General features: G+C 48.7%; 1 protein-coding gene across 1 annotated transcript in view; it reads right to left on the bottom strand.

The window, feature by feature from the left end:
* The window catches only part of SNAP29 (synaptosome associated protein 29), a 32,755-nt gene that overhangs the window by 6,839 nt on the left and 2,947 nt on the right, over nucleotides 1-22,969 (bottom strand). Inside the window, 2 exon segments of the mRNA NM_001261361.2 lie at nucleotides 2,036-2,121; nucleotides 13,004-13,200. Coding sequence (NP_001248290.1) covers nucleotides 2,036-2,121; nucleotides 13,004-13,200 — 283 coding nt within the window.

Genomic DNA, 22,969 nt, shown 5'->3' with positions numbered 1-22,969 from the left:
AAAGACACGAGTCACACAAGTGACAATACACAGTGGAACTGCAATAATGCAAAACTACACAGTCTGTGGACAAAGTCTAAAAATACACATTGTTACGTTACATAAATGGAATTATGGGTAATTTTGTTCCTTTCCGAAATTTATCTCTACGCTATATTTTCACTTGAAACAAATAAGCAAAAAAAAAAAAAAAAAAAAAAAAGAAATGTTAAATAATGCACATTTGCCGTAAGAAATCTTCCTTGAACCCTAGTTTCTTCTTTTTTAAAGTTATCTTTCTTGGCTTGAATGAACTTCAGTTTCTAAATGCACACAGAAAAGCCCTGTCATCCCAGTTTATCTCCTTTAGGGAAACATCACTTTCTAGACTTAGCATATTTCCTCCAGCACCAACCAACTGAAACCATACTTCAAACTGTGCCGATTTGTTTTTTCAGTCTTTTAATATATACGACACAAATGGAAACTCCTTAATTCCTTAAAATTGTGTCTTGGGTGCAGTGTCTTGTGCCACTTCTCCAGGGTGTGATGAGGCCGATTTTCCCCACCCTTGCCTTTCAATTTACACTCACTTCCTCCACTTGCCTTTCCAGACTGAACTGTGCTGATGGTGTCAGTCTCTCCTGCTCCCCGCTCTTCCTCCATCTGATCTCCCCAGCTGCATCGACCACAACCATGGTGGGTTCCAGAGCTTCCATGGTGTATCGTTTTCTTGAAGGCAGCACAGTTTTAAGCCTTTGGTTTCTAGCACCAATTTCAATGTACCCTGGCTGTTGGGGGGCCTATGGAGGAGGCCCCAGGAGCCCTAAATTCCTTTCCAGATAAGGGATATTTCTGGGCCTATCACTTGATAGAAGTGGAATGATTTGACCAACACTCACTGTCTTGCACACCTTGTCCATGTGGCTGCTGCTCCTCCTGCTTGGGCTGGAGGCTGTATTAGCCCCTCATTGATGCTGTGACAAATGACCACAAACTTGTCTTACGGTTCTGGAGGTCAGAAGTCCAACGTGGGTCTCACTGGGCTGAGTCGGGGTGTCCTCAGGGTTGCACTCCTTCTGGAGCTCTTGGGAAGAATCTAATTCCTCACCTTTTGCAGTTTTTAGAGTTCACTTGTGTGCCTTGGCAGGTGAGTCCCTTTCTCCATCTTCAAGGCCAGCAACATCTTCAGTTCTCTGACTCTGCCACTCTCTCTTCTGCTTCTCTTTCCACTTAAAAGGGACCTTTGTGATGACACTGGACCCAACTGGACAACCCAGGATAATCTCCCCATCTTGCTGATTAGCAATTGTAACTCCATCTGCAACCGTAATTCCGCCTTTGCCATATAACCTAACAGACTCACGGGGTCTGGGGATTAGGACGTGGACAGCTATTTACCAAGGGGTTTTTCTGTAGTTGCCTTTTTACTGCTGGAACAACTGAGAGTGACATAGGCAGGAACCGATGATGGGCAGGCTTATTGTCTTTTTTGAGACAGAGTTTCACTCTTGTTGCCCAGGCTATAGTGCAGTGGCATGATCTCAGCTCACTGCAACCTCTGTCTCCCAGGTGCAAGTCATTCTCCTGTCTCAGCCTCCCAGGTAGCTTGGATTAGAGGCATATGCTACCACACTTGGCTAATTTTTTTGTGTTTAGCAGAGACGGGGTTTCACCATGTTAGTCAGGCTGGTCGCAAACTCCTGACCTCAGGTGATTCACCTGGCTTGGCCTCCCAAAGTGCTGGGATTACAGGCGTGTGTTATTGCACCAGGCTAGGCAGGCTCATTTTCAATGGAACGCAGGCCTTCACTTCCTTATTCTCCTCTCCATGGAGGCAGGGAGGAGGGAGGAGCCCTACCATAAGGCACACCCCTAGTTCCCCAAGAGCATGCCGGGTCCCTAAGGCCCTTTGGCTAGCATGGGTGATGCTGGCAGCTGGGGCCCCTGCCCACTTCCCCCGAGAGGTTGCTACTGCCCCCTAAGGACCAATGCCAAACCCAGAGGTCTCCCTGCTAGAATTCAAATAGGGCTGTGCACACAGGTATCCACTTACCTGTATCATCCAGCTTTCTAAGGTTTGGGTGGCTGGCCTGGTACTTTGCTTCCTGTTCTTTACTTGTACTTATGGCTTCTTTCAATCTTTGGATAAAAGTTTACAAAAAAGGACAGTATTAAAAAAGGAAAAATCCCTATGACAATGTTATCAGTATTTTCACATAATGCCTGTATGCCAAAAATCAAATGCTTCTTCTGTACCAAACTCCTTCTGACCAAAGTAGGGATTTCAACAGCTTCTCCTAGGAGCACAGCTGGCCAAGCAATAAGCCTACAAAGACCCCTGCCTCAGAAGTGTGGCAGCTAAGCCAGGTGTGGTGACTCATGCCTGTAATCCCAGCATTTTGAGAAACTGAGGTGGGAGAATTGCCTGAGCCCACGAGTGTGAGATCTGGGCAACATAATGAGACCTTGTCTTTACCAAGAAAAAAAAAAAAAGCAGTGTAGCATCGAGTTAGGTGGCCCTCTCTCAGGGAAACCAGGATTCCTAGGACCAGGCAGATGGAAAGCACATGGAACAACCAAATGGGTACTTTAGACCACAGTTAGCAAACAATGACCTGCCACCACATCTGGCTCACCTCCTGTTTTTGTATTGTTTCCTCGTTCTTTTTTTTTTTGAGATGGAGTTTTGCTTTGTCACCCAGGCTGGAGTGCAGTGGCGTGATCTCGGCTCACTGCAACCTCTGCCTCTCGGGTTCAAGTGATTCTCCTGCCTTAGTCTCCTGAGTAGCTGGGATATTACAGTTATAGGCACGCGCCACCACGCCCAGCTAATTTCTGTATTTTCAGTAGAGACGGGATTTCACCATGTTGGCCAGGCTGGTCTTGAACTCCTGATCTCAAGTGACCCACCCACCTCAGCCTCCCAAAGTGTTGGGATTACAGGCCTGAGCCACTGCGCCCGGCCCCAAGTTATTTTTATTGTGGTAAAATACACGTAACAAAATTTCATGAGCAAAGAATGGCCTTAGAGATGACCATCTGCACCTCAGATGACAAACTTAGAACCTCAAGAGTTTCATTGTTCTCATTAGTGCACTTACATTACCAAAATACTGTATTCAACTATTACTGTTTTTGTTGTTGTTGTTGGAGATAGGGTCTCTCTCTCTTACCAAGTCTGGAGTACAATGGCGCAAACACTGAAGTCTCTAACTCCTAGGCTCCTGATTCTCCCACCTCAGCTTCCCGGGTAGCTGAGAACACAGGCACTCACCACCCTGCTTTTTTTTTTTTTTTTTTTTTTTTTTTTTTTTAATTTTTTGAGACAGAGTCTCGCTCTGTCACCTAGGCTGGAGTGCAAAGGCACAGTCTCAGCTCACTGCAGCCTCCGTCTCCCGGGTTCAAGTGATTCTCCTGCCTCAGGGTCCCGAGTAGCTGGGATTACAGGCCCCCACGACCACGCCTGGCTATTTTTTGTATTTTTAGTAGAGATAAGGTTTCACCATGTTGGCCAGGCTGGTCACGAACCTCAGGTGATCCGCCTGCCTCAGCCTCCCTAAGTTCTGGGGTTACAGGCATAAGCCACTGTGCCTGGCCAATATTTTAATTTTTTTTATTTTTTATTTTTGAGACAGTCTTGCTCTGTTGCCCAGGCTGGAGTGCAGTGGTGTGATCTCGACTCACTGCAACCTCCACCTCCCGGGTTCAAGCTATTCTTCTGCCTCAGCCTCCTGAGTAGCTGGGATTACAGATGCGTGCTCAAGCGATTCTCCGGCCTCAGCTTCCAAAAGTGCCAGGATTACAGGCATGAGGCATGAGCCACTGTATCCAGCCTATTACCTTTTTTTTTCTGTTTTGAGACAGAGTCTCGCTCTATAGCCCAGGCTGGAGTACAGTGGTGCCATCTTGGCTCACTGCAAGCTCCGCCTCCCAGGTTCACACCATTCTCCTGCCTCAGCCTCCCAAGTAGCCGGGACTACAGGCGCCCGCCACCATGCCCGGCTAATAGTTTGTATTTTTAGGGGAGACAGGGTTTCACTGTGTTAGCCAGGATGGTCTCGATCTCCTGACCTCGTGATTCGCCCGCCTAAGCCTCCCAAAGTGCTGGGATTACAGGCGTGAGCCACTGTGCCCGGCTACTGTTTTTATATTTTAAATTTTGTCACTAAAAAGTAGTGAAAATACGTTTTTTTCTCATCACATAAGTCCCTGTATCTTTGATTTTGCTCTGTGGCCTAGTTTGCTGACTCTGGCTGTAGACGGGGACAGCTCTTGCAACTCAAAGTCATTTAGACTAGGCCTGATGCCCTGCTGATCCCCGACATTCTGCTGAGCCCCCTAAGGTGTGGCAGGTACCTCCAGCTGGGAGCTGTGCCTCCTCAACAGCCTGCTCTTCTCTATCTCAACAGCAGCCTGACTACTTTGCCAGCCAATCTGGGAACCAGGGTTACTCGCAATTTTTGCCCTCCTCCTACACAGTGCTACTCCCAGCAATCCAGGCAAAACAAATGCCCTCTTGATCTCCCAAACCCTAGGTAGCCCAGAAACCCAGTCTCTCCTTCTGTCTTGCCTGCCTTTTTTTTTTTTTTTGAGATGGAGTCTTGCTCTGTCGCCCAGGCTAGAGTGCAGTGGTGCAATCTTGGCTCACTGCAAGCTCCACCTCCCGGGTTCATGCCATTCTCCTGCCTCAGCCTCCCAAGTAGCTGGGACTACAGGCGCCCGCCACCACGCCCGGCTAATTTTTTGTATCTTTAGTAGAGATGGGGTTTCACGGTATTAGCCAGGATGGTCTCGATTTCCTGACCTCGTGATCTGCCCACCTCGGTCTCCCAAAGTGCTGGGATTACAGGTTTGAGCCACCACGCCCGGCCTGCCTTGCCTTTCTTTACCTTTAACAAGGATTATGGCAATGCCTCTCAATTCAATCCCCTCCCTTCCAATCCTTACTCTCCATGGGTGCTGGGCATCCTTCTAAAGCAATACTGGCAAGCACTTCTTCAGTTAAAGTCTTTAATGACTCCCAACTTGCAAGAGCAAATCCAGACTCCTGCAAACTAAGGATTTTGCAGGTCCAGGGCTCCAGTTATGGGTAGAATGCAGCAGAGCCTCATGAATGGAAGGGTTTAACACTCCAGGATTTCACCCCATGGAAGCTGTGACTGAAAGTCTAGAACACAGAACTGGTTCCTCTAAGCACCACTGTGGGCTGTGCATTGCCAGGCTGGGAGTAGGAGGAGATGCTTGGCTTCTGAGTCTGCCTGGCCACCTCTCAGCCTGCACATCTCAACGCTGGCTTTATTCTTTCCAAGTGCCATCACATACCTACTGGTAATACATAAATGAGGAAAACATGGTTTCTTTGTGAAAAATGACTCCCCCACAAAAAAACCAATTTCTTTTTTTTTCTTTTTTGAGATGGAGTCTTACTCTGTCTCCCAGGCTGGAGTGCAGTGGTACGATCTCAGCTCACCACAACCTCCACCTCCTGGGTTTAAGCAATTCTCCTGCCTCAGCCTCCTGAGTAGCTGGGATTATAGGTGAGTGCCACTACGCCCGGCTAATTTTGTTTTTTAGATGGAGTTTCGCTCTTGTTGCCCAGGCTGGAGTACAATGGTGCAATCTCGGCTCACTGCAACCTCTGTCTCCCAAGTTCAAGCAATTCTCCTGCCTCAGCCTCCCAAGTAGCTGATATTACAGGCATGCGCCACCTTGCTTGGCTCATTTTGTATTTTTAGTAGAGACAGGGTTTCTCCATGTTGGTCAGGCTGGTCTCGAACTCCCAACCTCAGGGGAGCCACCCTCCTTGGCCTCCCAAAGTGCTGGGATTACAGGTGTGAGTCACTGCACCAGGCCTGATTTTTGTATTTTTAGTAGAGACAGGGTTTCACCATGTTGGCCAGGCTGGTCTCAATTGCCTGATTTGTGATCCACCCACCTCAACCTCCCAAAATGCCGGGATTATAGGTATTAGCCACCGTGCCAGGCCAAGAAAGCCAATTTATAGGGAGAGTGAGAGAAGTGATAAGTAGGTTTAAGAGAGGGTGATTCCTGGTCAGAAACCAAGTCTTCAGTAAGTTAGAGAATTTCAAATTAGGGGTGCATCTGGGACAGGAACACATGAGCTGTAAGTGGAAATGAGAACAAGCAGCTTGGAAAGCTGTCAGCAAGGACAAACAGGGCTTCCCAAGAGATGAAATTTCAGAGAAGGCCGAAGGGTTTGCGTGATAATGATGTACGCAGGAAATGCATGGCTGAATAGAAGTTTGATTAGGAGAAACTCATTTTAAAAGTTTTTGAGGCCGAGGCAGGCAAATCACGAGGTTAGGAGATTGAGACCCTCCTGGCTAACATGGTGAAACCCGGTCTCTACTAAAAATACAAAAAAAATTTAGCCAGGCATGGTGGCGGGCGCCTGTAGTCCCAGCTACTCAGGAGGCTGAGGCAGGAGAATAACGTGAACCCGGGAGGCGGAGCTTGCAGTAAGCTGAGATGGTGCCACTGCACTCCTGGGTGACAGAATGAGACTGTGTCTCAAAAAAAAAAAAAGCTTTTAAGCGGGCCAGGCACGGTGGCTCATGCCTGCAATGCAAGCACTTTGGGAAGCTGAGGTGGGAGAATCAGTTGAGCCCAGGAGGTCGAGATCAACCTGGGAGACATAGTGAGACCTTGTTTCTACAAAAAACACGAAAATTAGCCGTACTTGGTGGCCCACGCCTGTAGTCCCAGCTACTTGGGAGGCAGAGGTGGGAGGGTTGCTGGAGCCTGGGAGGTGGAGGAGACAGTGAGCAGATTGCACCACTGCACTCCAGCCTGGGTGACAGAGACCCTGTCTCAAAAGAAAAAAAAGATTTTAAGTGACAGTATTCCTGCATTTATGGATTAAAGGTTTTGATAGGATCACAGAAATTTTACTCACAATTTACTGCATTTTTTTTTCTTTTTTGAGATGGAGTCTCCCTCTGTCGCCCAGGCTGGAACGCAGTGGCATGATCTCACTGCAACCTCCACCTCCCAGGTTCATGCCATTCTCCTGCCTCAGCCTCCCGAGCAGCTGGGACTATAGGCACCCACCACCACGCCCGGCTAATTTCTTGTATTTTTAGTAGAGACGGGGTTTCACTGTGTTAGCCAGGATGGTTTCGATCTCCTGACCTCATAATCCACCAACCTTGGCTTCCCAAAGTGCTGGGATTACAGGTGTGAGCCACTGTGCCCGGCCCCTTTTCGTTTTTTTTTTTTCGTTGTCCATGTAGATACGACTACAGGCGTGTATCACCATACCCAGCTTTAAAAAATTTTTATGTTTGTGGAGACAGGATCTTGCTATGTTGCCCAGGCTGGTCTCGAACTTCTGGCCCCAAGTGATCGTCCTGCCTCAGTTTTCTAAAATATTGGGATAACAGGCGTGAGCCACCGTGCCTGGCCCTGCTGGGCCCTTGAAATGGCCAACAATTTCCTTCATACTGGCTTCCCCTGTGCTTTGTCTGCCATGTGTCTCCACCAACCCCCTCCTTCAACTGGTGGGTTCCTTCAAAACCTTCACCTTCTGCAAAAGGTCAGGTCCTTTGTGCAGCCTTCCTCTGTCCCCAGGGCCAACCTCCCTCTCCTCTGGGTCCCCACTGCATCCCTGTGGACTGTCTGCCTCCCCCATATCTTCCAACAGACAGACTGCATTCCTGTAGCTTCTGCTCCCACAGAACTGCAGAGCGTGGGTGAAAGTGTTGCTTGCAGCCGGGCGCGGTGGCTCACACCTGTAATCCCAGCACTTTGGGAGGCTTAGGCAGGCAAATCACGAGGTCAGGAGATCGAGACCATCCTGGCTAACACGGTGAAACCCCATCTCTACTAAAAATACAAAAAACTAGCCAGGCGAGGTGGCGGGCGCCTGTAGTCCCAGCTACTCGGGAGGCTGAGGCAGGAGAATGGCGTGAATCTGGGAGGCGGAGCTTGCAGTGAGCTGAGATCCGGCCGCTGCACTCCAGCCTGGGTGACAGAGCAAGACTCCGTCTCAAAATAAATAAATAAATAAATAAATAAAAAATAAAAATAAAAATACAAAAAAAAATAGCCGGGCATAGTGGCGGGCGCCTGTAGTCCCAGCTACTCGGGAAGCTGAGGCAGGAGAATGGCGTGAACCCGGGAGGCGGAGCTTGCAGTGAGCCGAGATCGTGCCACTACACTCCAGCCTGGGCGACTGAGCAAGACGCCATCTCAAAAAAAAGAAGAAAAAAAAAAAAAGAAAGTTTTGCTTTCTTGCATTTACTAAGAGATGGTAAGAATGCTACAACTGATTGGGGCTAATCTAGGGGCAGGCCAGGCAGGGTACATGACTTTGGGGACCTTGATAGGAACTCAGGAGCTTTAAGTGGAAATGAGAACAAGTGGCTTGGAAAGCTGTCAGCCAAGGACAAACAGGACTTCCCAAGAGACAAAGCCCACCTCACTGAAATAGCTATGGCTGCCTCACTGATGGAAGCCTTTGTTGGGAAGCCCTTGAGTTTTCAAGATGCTCCAAAAAAAGAAAACTGCCCCCGGAGCCACAGGACTTCCATGGCTTTCATAGCTACGTTCAGGGATGTAGGGGCCTCCAAGAGCCCCAGCAGCAGCCTTTGTGAAGAGGTATGTAGGATGTGGAAGGTTGTGAAAGGGTGCTAGTCACAAACCTGCCAGTTTCCCACTCCTCCAAGGGCTCACTCTGCTCCTGAGTTTGTACACGGAGGATGTCTTAGACCAAAACAAATGAACATCCTACCTTCTCCTATGGCAATTAAATGTGGCCAAAGATTAGGATATAAAACCTCTTTCTGATGTATATTGGAAAAAAACAACAACAACAAAAAACAAGCAACAACTAGAATTGGAGGAAAATGGCAGATGTTTAAAATTAGGGTTGAGGCCGGGCGCGGTGGCTCAAGCCTGTAATCCCAGCACTTTGGGAGGCCGAGGCGGGCGGATCACAAGGTCAGGAGATCGAGACCACAGTGAAACCCCGTCTCTACTAAAAATACAAAAAATTAGCCGGGCGCGGTGGCGGGCGCCTGTAGTCCCAGCTACTCAGGAGGCTGAGGCAGGAGAATGGCGGGAACCCGGGAGGCGGAGCTTGCAGTGAGCCGAGATCGCGCCACTGCACTCCAGCCTGGGCAACAGCGTGAGACTCCGTCTCAAAAAAAAAATAAAAAAATAAAAAAAAATAAAATAAAATAAAATTAGGGTTGAGCTGGAGAACCCAGAATGGTGATTATGGCTGAGCCAAAAAAACCAACCAACCCTCACAACCTTAGCTAATGCCTCCCCAGGGCACTCACTGAGGCCTACAGGTTCCCAGGGCCAACTCTGCAAGGTCCTTCCTGCAGTATTTTTTTTTTTTTTTTTGAGACGGGGTCTCACTCTGTCACCCAGGCTGGAGTACACTGGTATAATCATGGCTCACTGCAGCCTCAACCTCCCTGGGTTCAGGTGATCCTCCTACCTATGCCAAAAGGTCGGGTACACATCAGCTGCTCCAGTAGCTGGGACCACAGGCACGTACCATCACGTCCGGCTAATTTTCGTGTGTGTGTGTGTGTGTGTGTTTTTTGAGACAGAGTCTCACTGCTACTCAGGCTGAGGTGTAGTGGCGCAATCTCTGCTCACTACAACCTCTGCCTCCCAGGCTTAAGGGATTCTCCTGCCTTAGCCTCCCAAGTAGCTGGGACTACAGGCACGCACTGCCACGCCTGGCTAATTTTTGTATTTTTAGGAGAGACGGGGTTTCACCATGTTGGCCGGGCTGGTCTCACGCTCCTGAGCTCAAATGATCCACCCACCTCGGCCTCCCAAAGTGCTGGGATTACAGGCCTGAACCACCATGCCCAACTTCATTTTTGTGTTTTCCTGTAAAGACGGGGTTTTGTCATGTTGCTCAGGCTGGGATCAAGTGATCCTCCTGCCTCAGTCTCCCAAACTGCTGGGATTACAGGCATCAGCCACCATGCCTGAACCTCTCCATAAGTCTGATGGCTTCACCTGCCTGTGCTTGTTCTTTCTGCTATCACCGCCAGCTTTGTTACCTACAATGGATTCTCCCCAGCCCCACTCTGAGTTTGAAGTAGTTATCTAATTTCTTCCCTACCATACCCTACATCTTGATCTGGGTGGTGGCCACACTAGTGCACACAGGTTCACAGTTACTGGCTCTCCACTTAAGATGCATGCATTTTACTGTACCTTAGTAATGCGTTAAAAAAAATTGCTCTGCAATTAGGTGTGGTGGTTCGTGCCTGTGATCCTAGCACTTTCAGAGGCTTGAGGTGGGAGGACTGCTTGAGGCCAGGAGTTCAAGACCAACCTTGCCAACATAGCAAGACCTCGTCTCTTAAAAAATAAATAAATAAAATGAAAAGTTCCACATTACAGAATTAAAACAAAGAGAGAGGCCAGATGTGGTGGCTCACGATAATAATCCCAGCACTCTGGAAGGCTGAGGCGGGCGGATCATCTGAGGTCAAGAGTTCGAGACCAGCCTGGCCAACATGGAGAAACCCCGTCTCTCCTAAAAATACAAAAATTAGCCGGGCATGGTGGCACATGCCTGTAATCCCAGCTACTTGGGAGGCTGAGGCAAGAGAATTGAACCTGGGAAATGGAGGTTTCAGTGAGCTGAGATGGTGCCACTGCACTCCAGCCTGGGCAACAGAGTGAGACTCTGTCTCAAAAAAATAAAATAAAATAAAAAAGCCGGACGTGGTGGCTCACACCGGTAATCCCAGCACTTTAGGAGGCTGAGGCAGGTGGATCACCTGAGGTCAGGAGTTTGAGACCAGACTGGCCAACATGGTGAAACTCCGTCTCTACTAAAAATACAAAAATTAGGCCGGACACGGTGGCTCACGCCTGTAATCCCAGCACTTTGGGAGGCCGAGGCAGGCAGATCACGAGGTCAGGAGATCAAGACCATCCTGGGTAACACGGTGAAACCCCGTGTCTACTAAAAAATACAAAAAACTTAGCCGGCTGTGGTGGTGGGCGCCTGTAGTCCCAGCTACTCGGGAGGCTGAGGCAGGAGAATGGCGTGAACCTGGGAGGTGGAGCTTGCAGTAAGCCGAGATTGCACCATCGCACTCCAGCCTGGGTGACAAAGCGAGACTCCGTCTCAAAAAAAAAGAATTAGTCAGGCATGGCGTGACCTGTAATCCCAGCTACTTGGGAGGCTGAGGCAGGAGAATCGCTTGAATCTGGGAGGCAGAGGTTGCAGTGAGCCGAGATTGCGCCTTTGCACTCCAGCCTGGGCAAGAAGGGCGAAACTCTGTCTCAAAAAAAAAAAAAAAGTAAAATAAAAAATAAAAAAACAAAACACAGAGAGAGAGAGAGAGAGAGAGAGAGAGAAAGATGGTTATGGAACCCGAGTTATAATATCAAACATTTTTTTCTGGGTTAAATGGAAGAAAAAGGCTATCAAACCAAAAAAATACTATGGTTACAACTATAATAATACTGAATAAGGGGAAAAACGAAATTTTCTGTTTTTGTGTTGTGGTATGTATAGATTATCTGTAATATGGCCATGTTGTTTTTAATAATAAAAACAGACACAATTATCTAAAATACAAACAGTAGTAATCTATTTTAGCAGAAACTCCATTCCTTTATCCTTGAACATGTAACACTGAAGTCTACCAAAATCTCATGTAAGTTTTTTTTTTTTTTTTTGAGATGGAGTCTCGCTCTGTCACCCAGGCTGGGGTGCAGTGGCGCAATCTCAGCTCGCTGCAAGCTCCGCCTCCTGGGTTCATGCCATTTTCCTGCCTCAGGCTCCTGAGTAGCTGGGACCACAGGCGACCACCACCACGCCTAGCTAATTTTTTGTATTTTTAGTAGAGATGGCGTTTCACCGTCTTAGCCAGGATGGTCTCGATTTCCTGACCTTGAGATCCGCCTGCCTCGGCGTCCCAAAGTGCTGGGATTACAGGTGTGAGCCACCGTGCCCAGCCCCCAATCTCATGTGTTATTTTATATTTCAAGCCAAAACCTGAGGAAAGCAACTTCTATCTTTATTTTTTTAATTTTAATTATTTATTTTTATATTTTTTTAGAGACAGGGAGACTCTGTCACTGAGGCTGTAGTGCACTGGCACCATCATAGCTTACTCTAGTCTCTTAACACCTGGGCTAAAGCAATAATTCCACCGCAGTCTCCCCTGTAGCTAGGATTATAGGCAAGTGCCATCATGTCTGGCTAATTGTTTTTTTTCTTTAGTTTTTATAGAGACGAGTCTTTGCTATGCTGTCTAGGCTGGTCTCAAACAATCCTCCCACCTCAGCCTCTGAAAGCATGGGATTTTACAGATAAGCCACTGAGCTCAGTCTTGTAATTTTAAAATGAAAATCAATGGGTGAATTGGATTAGATATGACAAATTTAGACATAAATTTTTTTATTTTTATTTTTTTGAGACAGGACCTCCCTCTGTAGCTCAGGTTGGAGTGCAGCAGCACCATTACAGCTCACTGCAGCCTTGACCTCCAGGCCTCATGCGATCCTCTTACCTCAGCCTCCTGAGGAGCTGCGACTACAGGTGTGCACCACAATGCTTGGGTAATTTTTGTAAAGACTGGGGTACCACTATGTTGCCCGGGCTGGTCTTGAACTTCTGGACTTAAGCAATCCACTCACCTTGGCATCCCAAAGTTTCGGGATTACAGATGTGAGCCACTGCACCCAGCCCTAAAGACTTTTTAAAGGAAAAATTATGTGAAGTGAGTCACATTTGTACTGATTACGCTGAGGCGAACACCCTCTCTTTCAAAGTAGTGGGGTCACAACTATCGGAGAAGCAGTTGACAGATTACATGTCAATCAAGTGAACATGGGAACACGGAAGAACAGTTTCTGGCTTCACAATGTTTGAGGACAAATATCCTGATGAGTAACTTAAAGGGTTGCTGGATCCCTTCATGACACTGACGTGGACTGAAAGCATTGGTCATTTGCACTAATCCCCACTTCTGCTCCTTTATACCCAGATGGTAGAAGACACACTCACCTGCTGTTGGGCTGGGAGGCGAGGGTGCCATTCTGTTCAGGTGGGGCCTCTGCTGGTTTGGATTTGAAGTAATTGACGAGCCCCCCAAACACGCTCTTAATGCTATTGATGTGTTTCTGGCTGATCTTCAAATCTTGGTCCATCTTGTCCACCATCTTCTCTGTGCGCTCCAGGACTCCTCGCTGACGGACAAGCTCCTGGGGAAACCAAGAGGCGGTGGTATTATAGCTTTCTGTGACTCTCCCCTAGGCCAGTCAAGGACCACATGGAGCAGCCACTTCATAAACTCTCAGTGGGCACATCTGGAGACGGGTACTATCATCTGTGAGGGGCACACTACCCTTTCCAACAACACGTTCCTTTGCCTCTCCCTCCCTGCCCTACCTCTGCTTGCTTTCCTCATTTGTTCATGAGACCCTTTTCCTGAGAGGCTGGTTCACGGCACCATGTTAAGATGGATAGCAGAGGCCTGGCGCAGTGGCTCACGCCCATAATCCCAGCACTTTGGGAGGCCGAGGTGGGCAGATCACGAGGTCAGGAGTTCAAGACCAGCCTGGCCAACATGGTGAAACCCCTGTCTACTAAAAATACAAAAAGTAGCCAGCTGTGGTGGTGGGTGCCTGTAATCCCAGCCACTCGGGAGGCTGAGGCAGGAGAATCACTTCAACCTGGGAGGCGGAGGTTGCAGTGAGCTGAGATTGTACCACGGCACTCCAGCCTGGGCAACAGAGCAAGACCCCATCTCGATGCTGGGGGCAGCGGGTAAGATGGATGGCAATGTGCCTGTGAGGTTCAGAGTCCAGGGCCTGAACTGGAAGCAGATTCTCTCTAGCCCACCAATTCTGGGAACCCTCACAGACTGGGGCCTGGCACTGCCCCCTGGACTTTGGTTCTTATATTCTTCCTTTATGAAGTTCCCACTTTAGGAGGTCCCAGTGGGCCACCTGAGCCTCCTGGCCATGGTCAAATCCTCGAATTCTATTTCAGGGACCAGTGTCCCTTCTGGTCCTATTAATGTCTGACTCTAGTTCATCCGCAATTCCAGCTTTAAAACCTGTTAACATGTGTGACCCTGTCCCAGGGCCTTTGCACACACCACTGTCTCTGCCTGTAATGTTTTCCATCCGGATACTTATATGGCTCAGCCTCTCATCCCTCATCCAATTAGGGTCTCCTCTCAAAGGCCACTCTCTGAGAGAGGCCTTCCCAGACATCTTCCCTAAAGGAGAACTCCTTCCAACCACCAACCCTCTTCTCCACATCCTTTTCTGTTTTATTTTGAGATGGAGTCTTGCTCTGTCATCCAGGCTGGAGTGCAGTGGCATGATATTAGCTCACTGCAACCTCTGCCTCCTGTGTTCAGGTGATTCTCCTGCCTCAGTCTCCAGAGTAGTTGGGATTCCAGGCGCCTGCCACCACGCATAGCTAGTTTTTTGTATTTTTGGTAGAGACAGGGTTTTACCATGTTGGCCCGGTGGTCTCGAACTCCTGACATCAGGTGATTCACCTGCCTCGGCCTCCCAAAGTGCTGGGATTACAGGTATGAGCCACTGCACCCAGCCTCTCTTTTCTTCACAGCATATGAGCTCCAGGAGGCAGGGACTTGCTCTGTTCACAGATGAGTCTCTGCAAATCTGTCCAGTGGAGACGTGAGTGATGCTCTCTGGCCACAGTGGCAGCCTGATGGTCCCTCCAGAGCTAAAGGTTCTGGTTGTGGATATACATCCACCACAACAGGAACACTACCACTTTCCTTTATTTATGACAAACTTGCTTCAGTCCCTGCTTCAGAACTGATCTACGGCTGCGGCCCATCTGTTGAGCTGCCTTTCCAGCCAGAAGGCTCTCAAGCTTCTTTTTCCTGCTCTCAGGCAGCCTCTGCCCTCAGCTGCCTTCCTCTGAATCTGTTATCCACGCATCACCCTGTGGCTTAGCAATTACACTAACTATGCAAATACTTTTTTTTTTTTTTTTGAGACCGAGTGTTGCTCTGTCGCCTAGGTTGGAGTGCAGTGGCGCAACCTCGGCTCACTGAAAGCTCCGCCTCCTGGGTTCACACCATTCTCCTGCCTCAGCCTCTCGAATAGCTGGGACTACAGGTGCCCGCCAACACGCCCAGCTAATTTTTTGTATTTCTTTTTAGTAGACATGGGGTTTCACTGTGTTGGCTAGGATGGTCTCGATCTCCTGACCTTGTGATCTGCCCGCCTCGGCCTCCCAAAGTGCTGGGATTACAGGCGTGAGTCACCGCGCCCGGCCGCAAGTGTTTTTTAGATATATTCTCTCTTGATGCCTAAAAACAAAGTTAAAAAAAAAAAAAAAAAAGCTTTAATCGCTGAAGAGTAAAATGCAACTGTAATCAGAAAAGCAAAATGCAACTATAAATAAATGGTTGTGGCTTCCTTAAAGTCCTTAAGGAATCAATGTGTAACCTAAGTCCTTGTTTAATGGGTGAAATTTAAAAACATAATGTATACGCAAAAAGCTAAAACACTGGTTGAATTTACTATTAAACTTTAACTCTTGCTGGAAATAAACTTAGAACTGCTGAATTTTACAGCTTTCAACATTTACATTTTTCGCCAGTTCACAAGACATGTCTGAAAAAACCATCAGCCTTTTTTAACTAAAAAGAAAAATGTTTTCTGGACTGTGTCAGTCAGTATGTCAAGCAAATCTTGCAAGGGCTAGTTTTCAAAAGAAAAAAGAGCTGCTAACATATCTGGTGTTTCTGCTTCTTCCATTACCTCAAGTTTATCATCTTCATGTCCATACTGTGGTCTTTTCTGGAATAAGGCAGAGCTACACATTAGGATTAAAGAGATTTTCTCCAGCATCTACACGTTTTTCTAACAGTCCAGTTCCAGCTAGCTTTGCAGGCTGCTGAAGACAGAATAATCTGTAGCTGAAAGACACTCACAGCAGCCAGGTTGGGGGCTGGGGAATGAAGGGGTGGCCAACACTCTGTTGTCACATTAGCAAGGGGGTCCTCAGTTTCCCTTATGGGGAGCTCCTCCCATCAGGGCCAACCCATGACCACACACCCTCCCACCCTGACTTCCTCATCTCAGTTTGGAGAGCTACCTTCCCCAGTATGGACTTATTTTCTCCTATTCACAAGCGACACATTCTCTCAAACTCCCAGAGTCTGTGCTACTGTTAAGGAAACCAGATGGCTGATTTAGATGTTTAGATGGAAGCACAGAGAAGTCTGTGAGGGTGGCGTGTCTTGCATGTGAGGCTGGAAGACCAGGCGAGTGAGTGCTGCTCTGGCTTCTGGAAGTTTCTGTTTGCTGGAAGCTAGCGTTCACTGGAGGTCACCAGGCCAGCAAAGGAGGAGGTATTTCTTCTGCCAAAATCCACCCCCAGAAGGCAGAGGAAATGACCAGACTTAATGTGCTTGTGACCTAGTTCCAACCAATGAGGAAGAAGGGTTTGGCAGAGCAAACACCAAAATACCAGGAAAGAGAACAATGACAGTCTGCAAGGACATGCCGGGCAGGCACCTATGCCCCAGCCATCACCAAGACAGGCCTCAACCGCTCCGGGTCCTGAGGCATGTCCACACCCCCCTCCACAGAGCCACGGCACATCTTCTCCACCTTCCTCTGGGAGAATGAGGTCCCTGAAGGGACTTGAGTGGCTGCGAGGGAAGTGAGCTCCACAGGTGCCCTCAGCGTAAAGGACGCACATGCAAAGCGCTTCCTTGTTTCAGTGACTACTAAGCATTACAGGTGATGCTCTTCTTACTCCCTTGAACCCCAACAAGAGTTCTCTCTTTGTCCACAAAGCAATCCCAAGCCTCTGTCCTGATAGTGTTTACAGTCTGACAGAGAGCAAGATGAGTGAGGTTCAATCTCAGTTTTTCATTTGTTGACAACATTGCAATGCTGGGAATCCAAGGCAGGCAGATGAGTCCTTGCTTCACTGAGCTTACAGTCTTGTAGGCAGAGAATAAAGCTATTGCACGCATGCACACACATACACACACAGAGTCACCTCTCCCTGCGGACTCTTTGTCCAGCTTAAGGTGGGGGTCAGAGAGGCTCCCTGTTGAGGCTGGAGGAGAGACTGAGAAGTTAGGCAGTCAGAAAGTTGGGGGTCCTGTCCATTCGGACTTAGTTTTCTTAAAAACAAACCACAACAAGGCCAGGTGCGGTGGCTCAAGCCTGTAATCCCAGCACTTTGGGAGGCCGAGACAGGTGGATCATGAGGTCAGGAGATCGAGACCATCCTGGCTAACATGGTGAGACCCCCGTCTCTACTAAAAAATACAAAAAACTAGCCGGGCGAGGTGGCAGGCACCTGTAATCCCCGCTACTCGGGAGGCTGAGGCAGGAGAATGGCGTAAACCCAGGAGGCGGAGGTTGCAGTGAGCTGAGATCCGGCCACTGCACTCCAGCCTGGGCGACAGAGCGAGACTCTGTCTCAAAAAAAAAAAAAACCACACACACACACACACAAACCACAACAAAGAGTTGGGGTGAGGCAAGGGCACCAGGCAGAGGGTGCAGCTCGTGCAAGGGCGGAGGAACTGTGTGGGGAGTGAGCGGGGCTACCCAGAGGACTCGGCAGGGAACACCCACAGGATGTCGCTAAGGCCTTCAAAGGGCAGCAGTGACCACCAGATCCCAACTGCAATTCAAAGCCAACACATCTTATAACATCAGGTGGGCTTCCGTGACCGAGTCCTCCCCAGGTTCCTAAGGAAGGGCATCAACACTGTGTTTCTCACACTGAGCTCGGAAACTCAGGTTCTGATAAGTAAGGTTCATCCTAAGTAGATGGAGGCCAATCTGGAGTCAGCGAGCTGAATCTAGAAATCTGAAATTTATCTTTGTTCCGTCTCTCCTTTTTTTTTGAGACGGAGTCTCGCTGTGTGGCCCAGGCTAGAGTGCAGTGGCCCGATCTCGGCTCACTGCAAGCTCCACCTCCCGGGTTCGCCATTCTCCCGCCTCAGCCTCCGAGTAGCTGGGACTACAGGCGCCCGCCACCACGCCCGGCTAGTTTTTTGTATTTTTTTAGTAGAGACGGGGTTTCACCATGTTAGCCAGGATGGTCTCGATCTCCTGACCTCGTGATCCACCCGCCTCGGCCTCCCAAAGTGCTGGGATTACAGGCTTGAGCCACCGCGCCCGGCCCCGTCTCTCCTTTCCCAAGGGAGTGTGCACAGGCACAAGCCCTGGCAGGAATATGTAAGCACCCATGGCGCATGCTCAAACCTGGGGCTCTGACTGTGGCAGCCACAGTGTGGGGTGGATTCAGAGACAAATTGGGTCTTAGGGTGAGGAAAGACCACCAAGGGCAAAGGCGGTAGTGCTGGTGCCCCTCACCACCTGTGTGCAGGCTGACCTGGGGCTGAGTAAAAGGCTAGCTCAGCAGCTCTAGGTTGTCCATACACTCCACATTCCAAAGAGAAGTCTGGCCCTAGCCTGGTTTCTTGTTTTTGGAATATCCTGCCTGATAAGAGTGTTTAAGTGAGCCTAAGCTTAGGCCAGGTCAGACAGACTATGCTAACAATGTAATATAGGATGGTGGTCTTGGGCTACACGTTATCAGCTTGACTTCTGGTGGGGTTGGAGACTATACTCAGCCATGCCTATGTGACAGACCCCCAAAAACCTCTGGACACCCAGGTTTAAGTGAGGGTCCTTGGTTGACAATACTCTGTGTGTGTTGTCACATACTGCTTAGAGAAGTGTTGTCCCCATGACTCCATGGTGACAGGACAACTGGAAGCTTGTGCCTGGTTTCCCCTGGACGCTGCCCTATGCACTTTTTTCATTTGATGGTTTTAATCTGTATTCTTTCATTGTAAGAAATCACCATAACAGTTCTGGGCAGCCTTCCAGTGAATCACGGAAGTTGAGGGTGGTCTTGGGAACCCCCAAACACCTCCCTACAACACTTCCCACTCTGAGAACACCTCGGAGGCAGAAAGTTGTATAGCAGATGGCCGCTCAGCTTGTCACAGCATGTTTCCTGGTCAGCAAAGCAAGGTTCCTTGGGACAATGTGGCAGCTGTGAGTGGATATGCCCAGGAAAGAGCAGCCAGACGCTCGAACCACCAGCCCATCCTCACAAGGCATCCTGTTACAGCCAACAAGCCAGCAAGTTGGCCTAGGATCAATGGTCTAATTCTTTTTTTTTCTTTGAGACAGGGTCTCACTTTGTTACCCAGGCTGGAATACGGTGGTTTGATCTCAGCTCACTGCAGCCTTGACCTCCCCAGTTCAAGAGATCCTCTTACCTCAGCCTCTTGAGCAGCTGGAACTACAGACGTGCGCCACCACGCCCAGCTAATTTTTGTATTTTTTGTAAAGCCAGGGTTTTACTACGTTCCCCAGGCTGATCTTGAACTCCTGGGTTCAAGGGATCCACCTGCCTCAGCCTCCCCAAGTGCTAGGATTACAGGTGTGAGCCACTATACCCGGCCATCAATGGTCAAATTCAATCATAGATAGTTTACTAAAAATTAATTAAGAATAAATCCTCGGCTGGGCGCGGTGGCTCAAGCCTGTAATCCCAGCACTTTGGGAGGCCGAGACGGGCGGATCACGAGGTCAGGAGATCGAGACCATCCTGGTTAACACGGTGAAACCCCGTCTCTACTAAAAAGTACAAAAAACTAGCCGGGAGAGGTGGCGAGTGCCTGTAGTCCCAGCTACTCGGGAGGCTGAGCCAGGAGAATGGCGTAAACCCGGGAGGCGGAGCTTGCAGTGAGCAGAGATCCGGCCACCGCACTCCAGCCTAGGTGACAGAGCGAGACTCCATCTCAAAAAAAAAAAAAAAAAAAAAAAGAATAAATCCTGAACAGACCTAGTGGTGAATATGTGGTCCAATGCCATTTCTCTACCAGACTCCCTCCCACCTGCTAGACACAGCCTGCCATGCGTTGGGATGCATTTTCTGGTCATGGGACAGGCACTGCAACCAAGGCACACAGCTCAATGCATTCTTTCCACCCCACTTTCTCCTCCTTTTTCAGGCAATCTTCTGTTCCCTCCCTCCTTCCTTTCCTTCCCCAGGTCACTTATTCATTTGGCAACAATTTCGGGAGCGCCAATGACACTTAAGGACATTGTGCTGAGAAGTGTGGGGGTAGAAAGTTGAGCAAGAAAGAGACTGCTACTCTTCCACAGCTGACATTTACAAATTTGAGGAATTACTTTATTTAGCAGCTGCCGGTCCCCATCCATCAGCTTTTGCTAAGAACTCTGACTACATCAGCATCACCACACGCTGCCTCAGTGGGCTGACTCTGGTCTGCACAGCCCTTAATTTGGAGTGGGCTGCTCCAAGACCAGCATTGCTGAGGATGAGGATACCGCTTTTTGACAATGTATCTACTCTAAGTTCCCGGGACACCTTGAGGGCCTCTGCTCCTGGGGTAGGAGGGGTGTCCTCCTCTCTCCCACCTCTGAACTGAATGCCCAGTGTGGGTGACTGTTGTGTGCTGGAAAGACACAGAGATGGGTGGGCCCCTGCATGAGACGGTGTGGAGGATGTGCTGGCGGTGGCTGCTGAGTGCATCATGTTTGAACTCTCAAACTCTGTCCCTTTCCATTGATGTTACTGTTACAGCCATTCCAACCCTGGTCTAATGTTTGTTGCTGTATTGCCCTGAACCAAGATCTCGGGCCCCAGAAAACCTCAGTGGAGTAAGTTCAGCTACAAGAGGGGAAGTGGAGTGTTCTGGGCAGGTGGGTCTCCTCCGTTGGGAGTGGTGAAAGGGTGTACAAAAACCATGTTCCCCGTCTCTACTAAAAAATACAAAAAAAACTAGCCAGGTGAGGTGGCGGGCACCTGTCGTCCCAGCTACTCGGGAGGCTGAGGCAGGAGAATGGCGTGAACCCGGGAGGCGGAGCTTGCAGTGAGCTGAGATCCGGCCACTGCACTCCAGCCTTGGCGACAGAGCAAGACTCCGTCTCAAAAAAAAAAAAAAAAAAAAAAAAAAAAAAAAAAAAAAAAAAAACCATGTCCAAGTAGGATGCAAATAGACTCACCAAAAGATGTAAACAACTCAATGCTCATTAGGGGACTGGCTGCATAAATAGAAATCATTTGTTCAATGGAATACAACATAGCCATAAAGAAAGCCCAGCTCATTACATATTAGTGTGGAACAACCTCCATTCTATTAAGCACATGCAGACCAGAATGTATAGAATACGTCACTTAAAAAAAAAAACAAAAAACCCCATCTTTATCCACAGCATTATCTCCCCAAAACACTGAAAGAGGGAAAGTGACTGGTTGCTTTAGGGGCAGAGGGAGGATAGGGAGGGAAGTGGGAGAAGACTACACCCTTTTGTATGTTTTGAATTTTTAACCATGTGATTGGAATATCTCTTCATAAAAATCACACCTTAGGAAAGAAAAGAAATCATGCTTACCAAACAGGGAAAGAGATGAAAGGCTTACAAGCCTCCCTGTAGTTCTATAAAGCACCTATGAGGTCGGCCTGGGGAAACCTGCCCTGCTCCCACTACTTCTCCGTTCCTCTGTAGTCATAGCCTGTGACCTGAGCCTTTGTGAGAAACAGACCTTGTCAGGTTTCACAGTAGGAGAAGGGCAGTTCTCTTTGCTAGAGGTGACTTAATTAAGCCATTTTCCTGCCAAGCTGGGACTGAATTATGATCTTCCCAACCTATTTGTAAAGTCCTCATCTTTGACATAAATCTGTCATGCGTTGACATGTTTCACAGTGCTGGGTAACCAGGAGGCACCCGTCTAAGTTGGGTGGTTAGCAGGGTACACTGGAATGTGCTGGAAGCCACGCTGTGCACTGAGGGCTGAAAGAGCTCATACTCCCCTGTCCCCATCCCAACCCCAAAGGGAATGAAAGAGTCATTAGAGTGATTCAAAGACAGCTTGGAGGCCAGACAGCTTGGAGGCCGGTAATCCAGCACTGGGAGACTGAGTTGTACAGATCATTTGAGCTCAGGAATTTGAGACTAGCCTGGGCAACATGGCAAAACCCCCTCTCCACCAAAAATACCAAAAATCAGTTGAATGTGGTGGCGTGCACCTGTGGTCCCAGCTACTTGGGAGGCTGAGGCAGGAGGATCACTTGAACCTGGAGGCAGAGGCTGCAGTGAGCCAAGAATGCACCACAGCACTCTAGCCTGGTTGACAGAGTGAGACCCCATCTCAAAAAACCTTCCCCAAAACAAAAGACAAAAACATAGACAGCTTGGAGAACACTGGGTGGGGTGTGGATGTAGGTCATTCCGGACTCCCAGGACTTCTCATAATTGAGAACTGATCCAATCCTGGAAAATTCCAACATGTTGTCTCACTGACAAGAGCACCTGTCACCTGCCCAGTCATGACCACGCTGTACCTCTCACAGCAATGAATGGCCTGGCCAAGCCTGATATGCCTGAAGTGCCACTCTGCCTCTGCTCTCATAGTCCCCACTGCATAGAAAGACCTTTGGGGGCAGCATGGGGCATGTCATCATAATCTATATCAAACTCACACCTATATTTTTGCCTCTCCTGTGTTATGAGACCAGAACTTTCCCTATGACCTTGAAGGGCTCCTAAGCTACCTCCTCCATCCCCTGTCCTCTAACACACCCAGTCTATCGCATCCCTTCTCTGGGCCCAGGAGCTCTGTTGCTGGGCCAGTGTGTTTGCACATTCTCCTGTCTTCCCTAAGAACATCCCTTATTCTCACTCCTCTTGTGTAAACCTCAGCCTTAAAAGCTAGATTCAAGTTTATCTTCTGCCACAATGCCCTACTTTGAATCATTCTGATTTCCTACTTTATTTGTTCTCAATTTACAAAGATGTCTCCTCAAATAGTTGTTAGTTGACTTCCTTGGGCTTGAGATCCTCAATCATGTGACCCATTCACCAGGGCTCTAAAATCTCAGGCAATCCTCCCAAATCTAAGTGGAGACTTGCTATTTAGAATGGAACATAGGAATCCAGTAGGTATGAGATGAAGAACTACAAG

The sequence above is a fragment of the Macaca mulatta genome, chromosome 10 (assembly GCF_049350105.2).
Source record: "Macaca mulatta isolate MMU2019108-1 chromosome 10, T2T-MMU8v2.0, whole genome shotgun sequence".
NCBI classification, from domain to species: Eukaryota; Metazoa; Chordata; class Mammalia; order Primates; family Cercopithecidae; genus Macaca; species Macaca mulatta.
The sequence above is the reverse complement of the archived record's forward strand: the minus strand, read 5'-3'. Positions and strand labels throughout refer to the sequence as shown.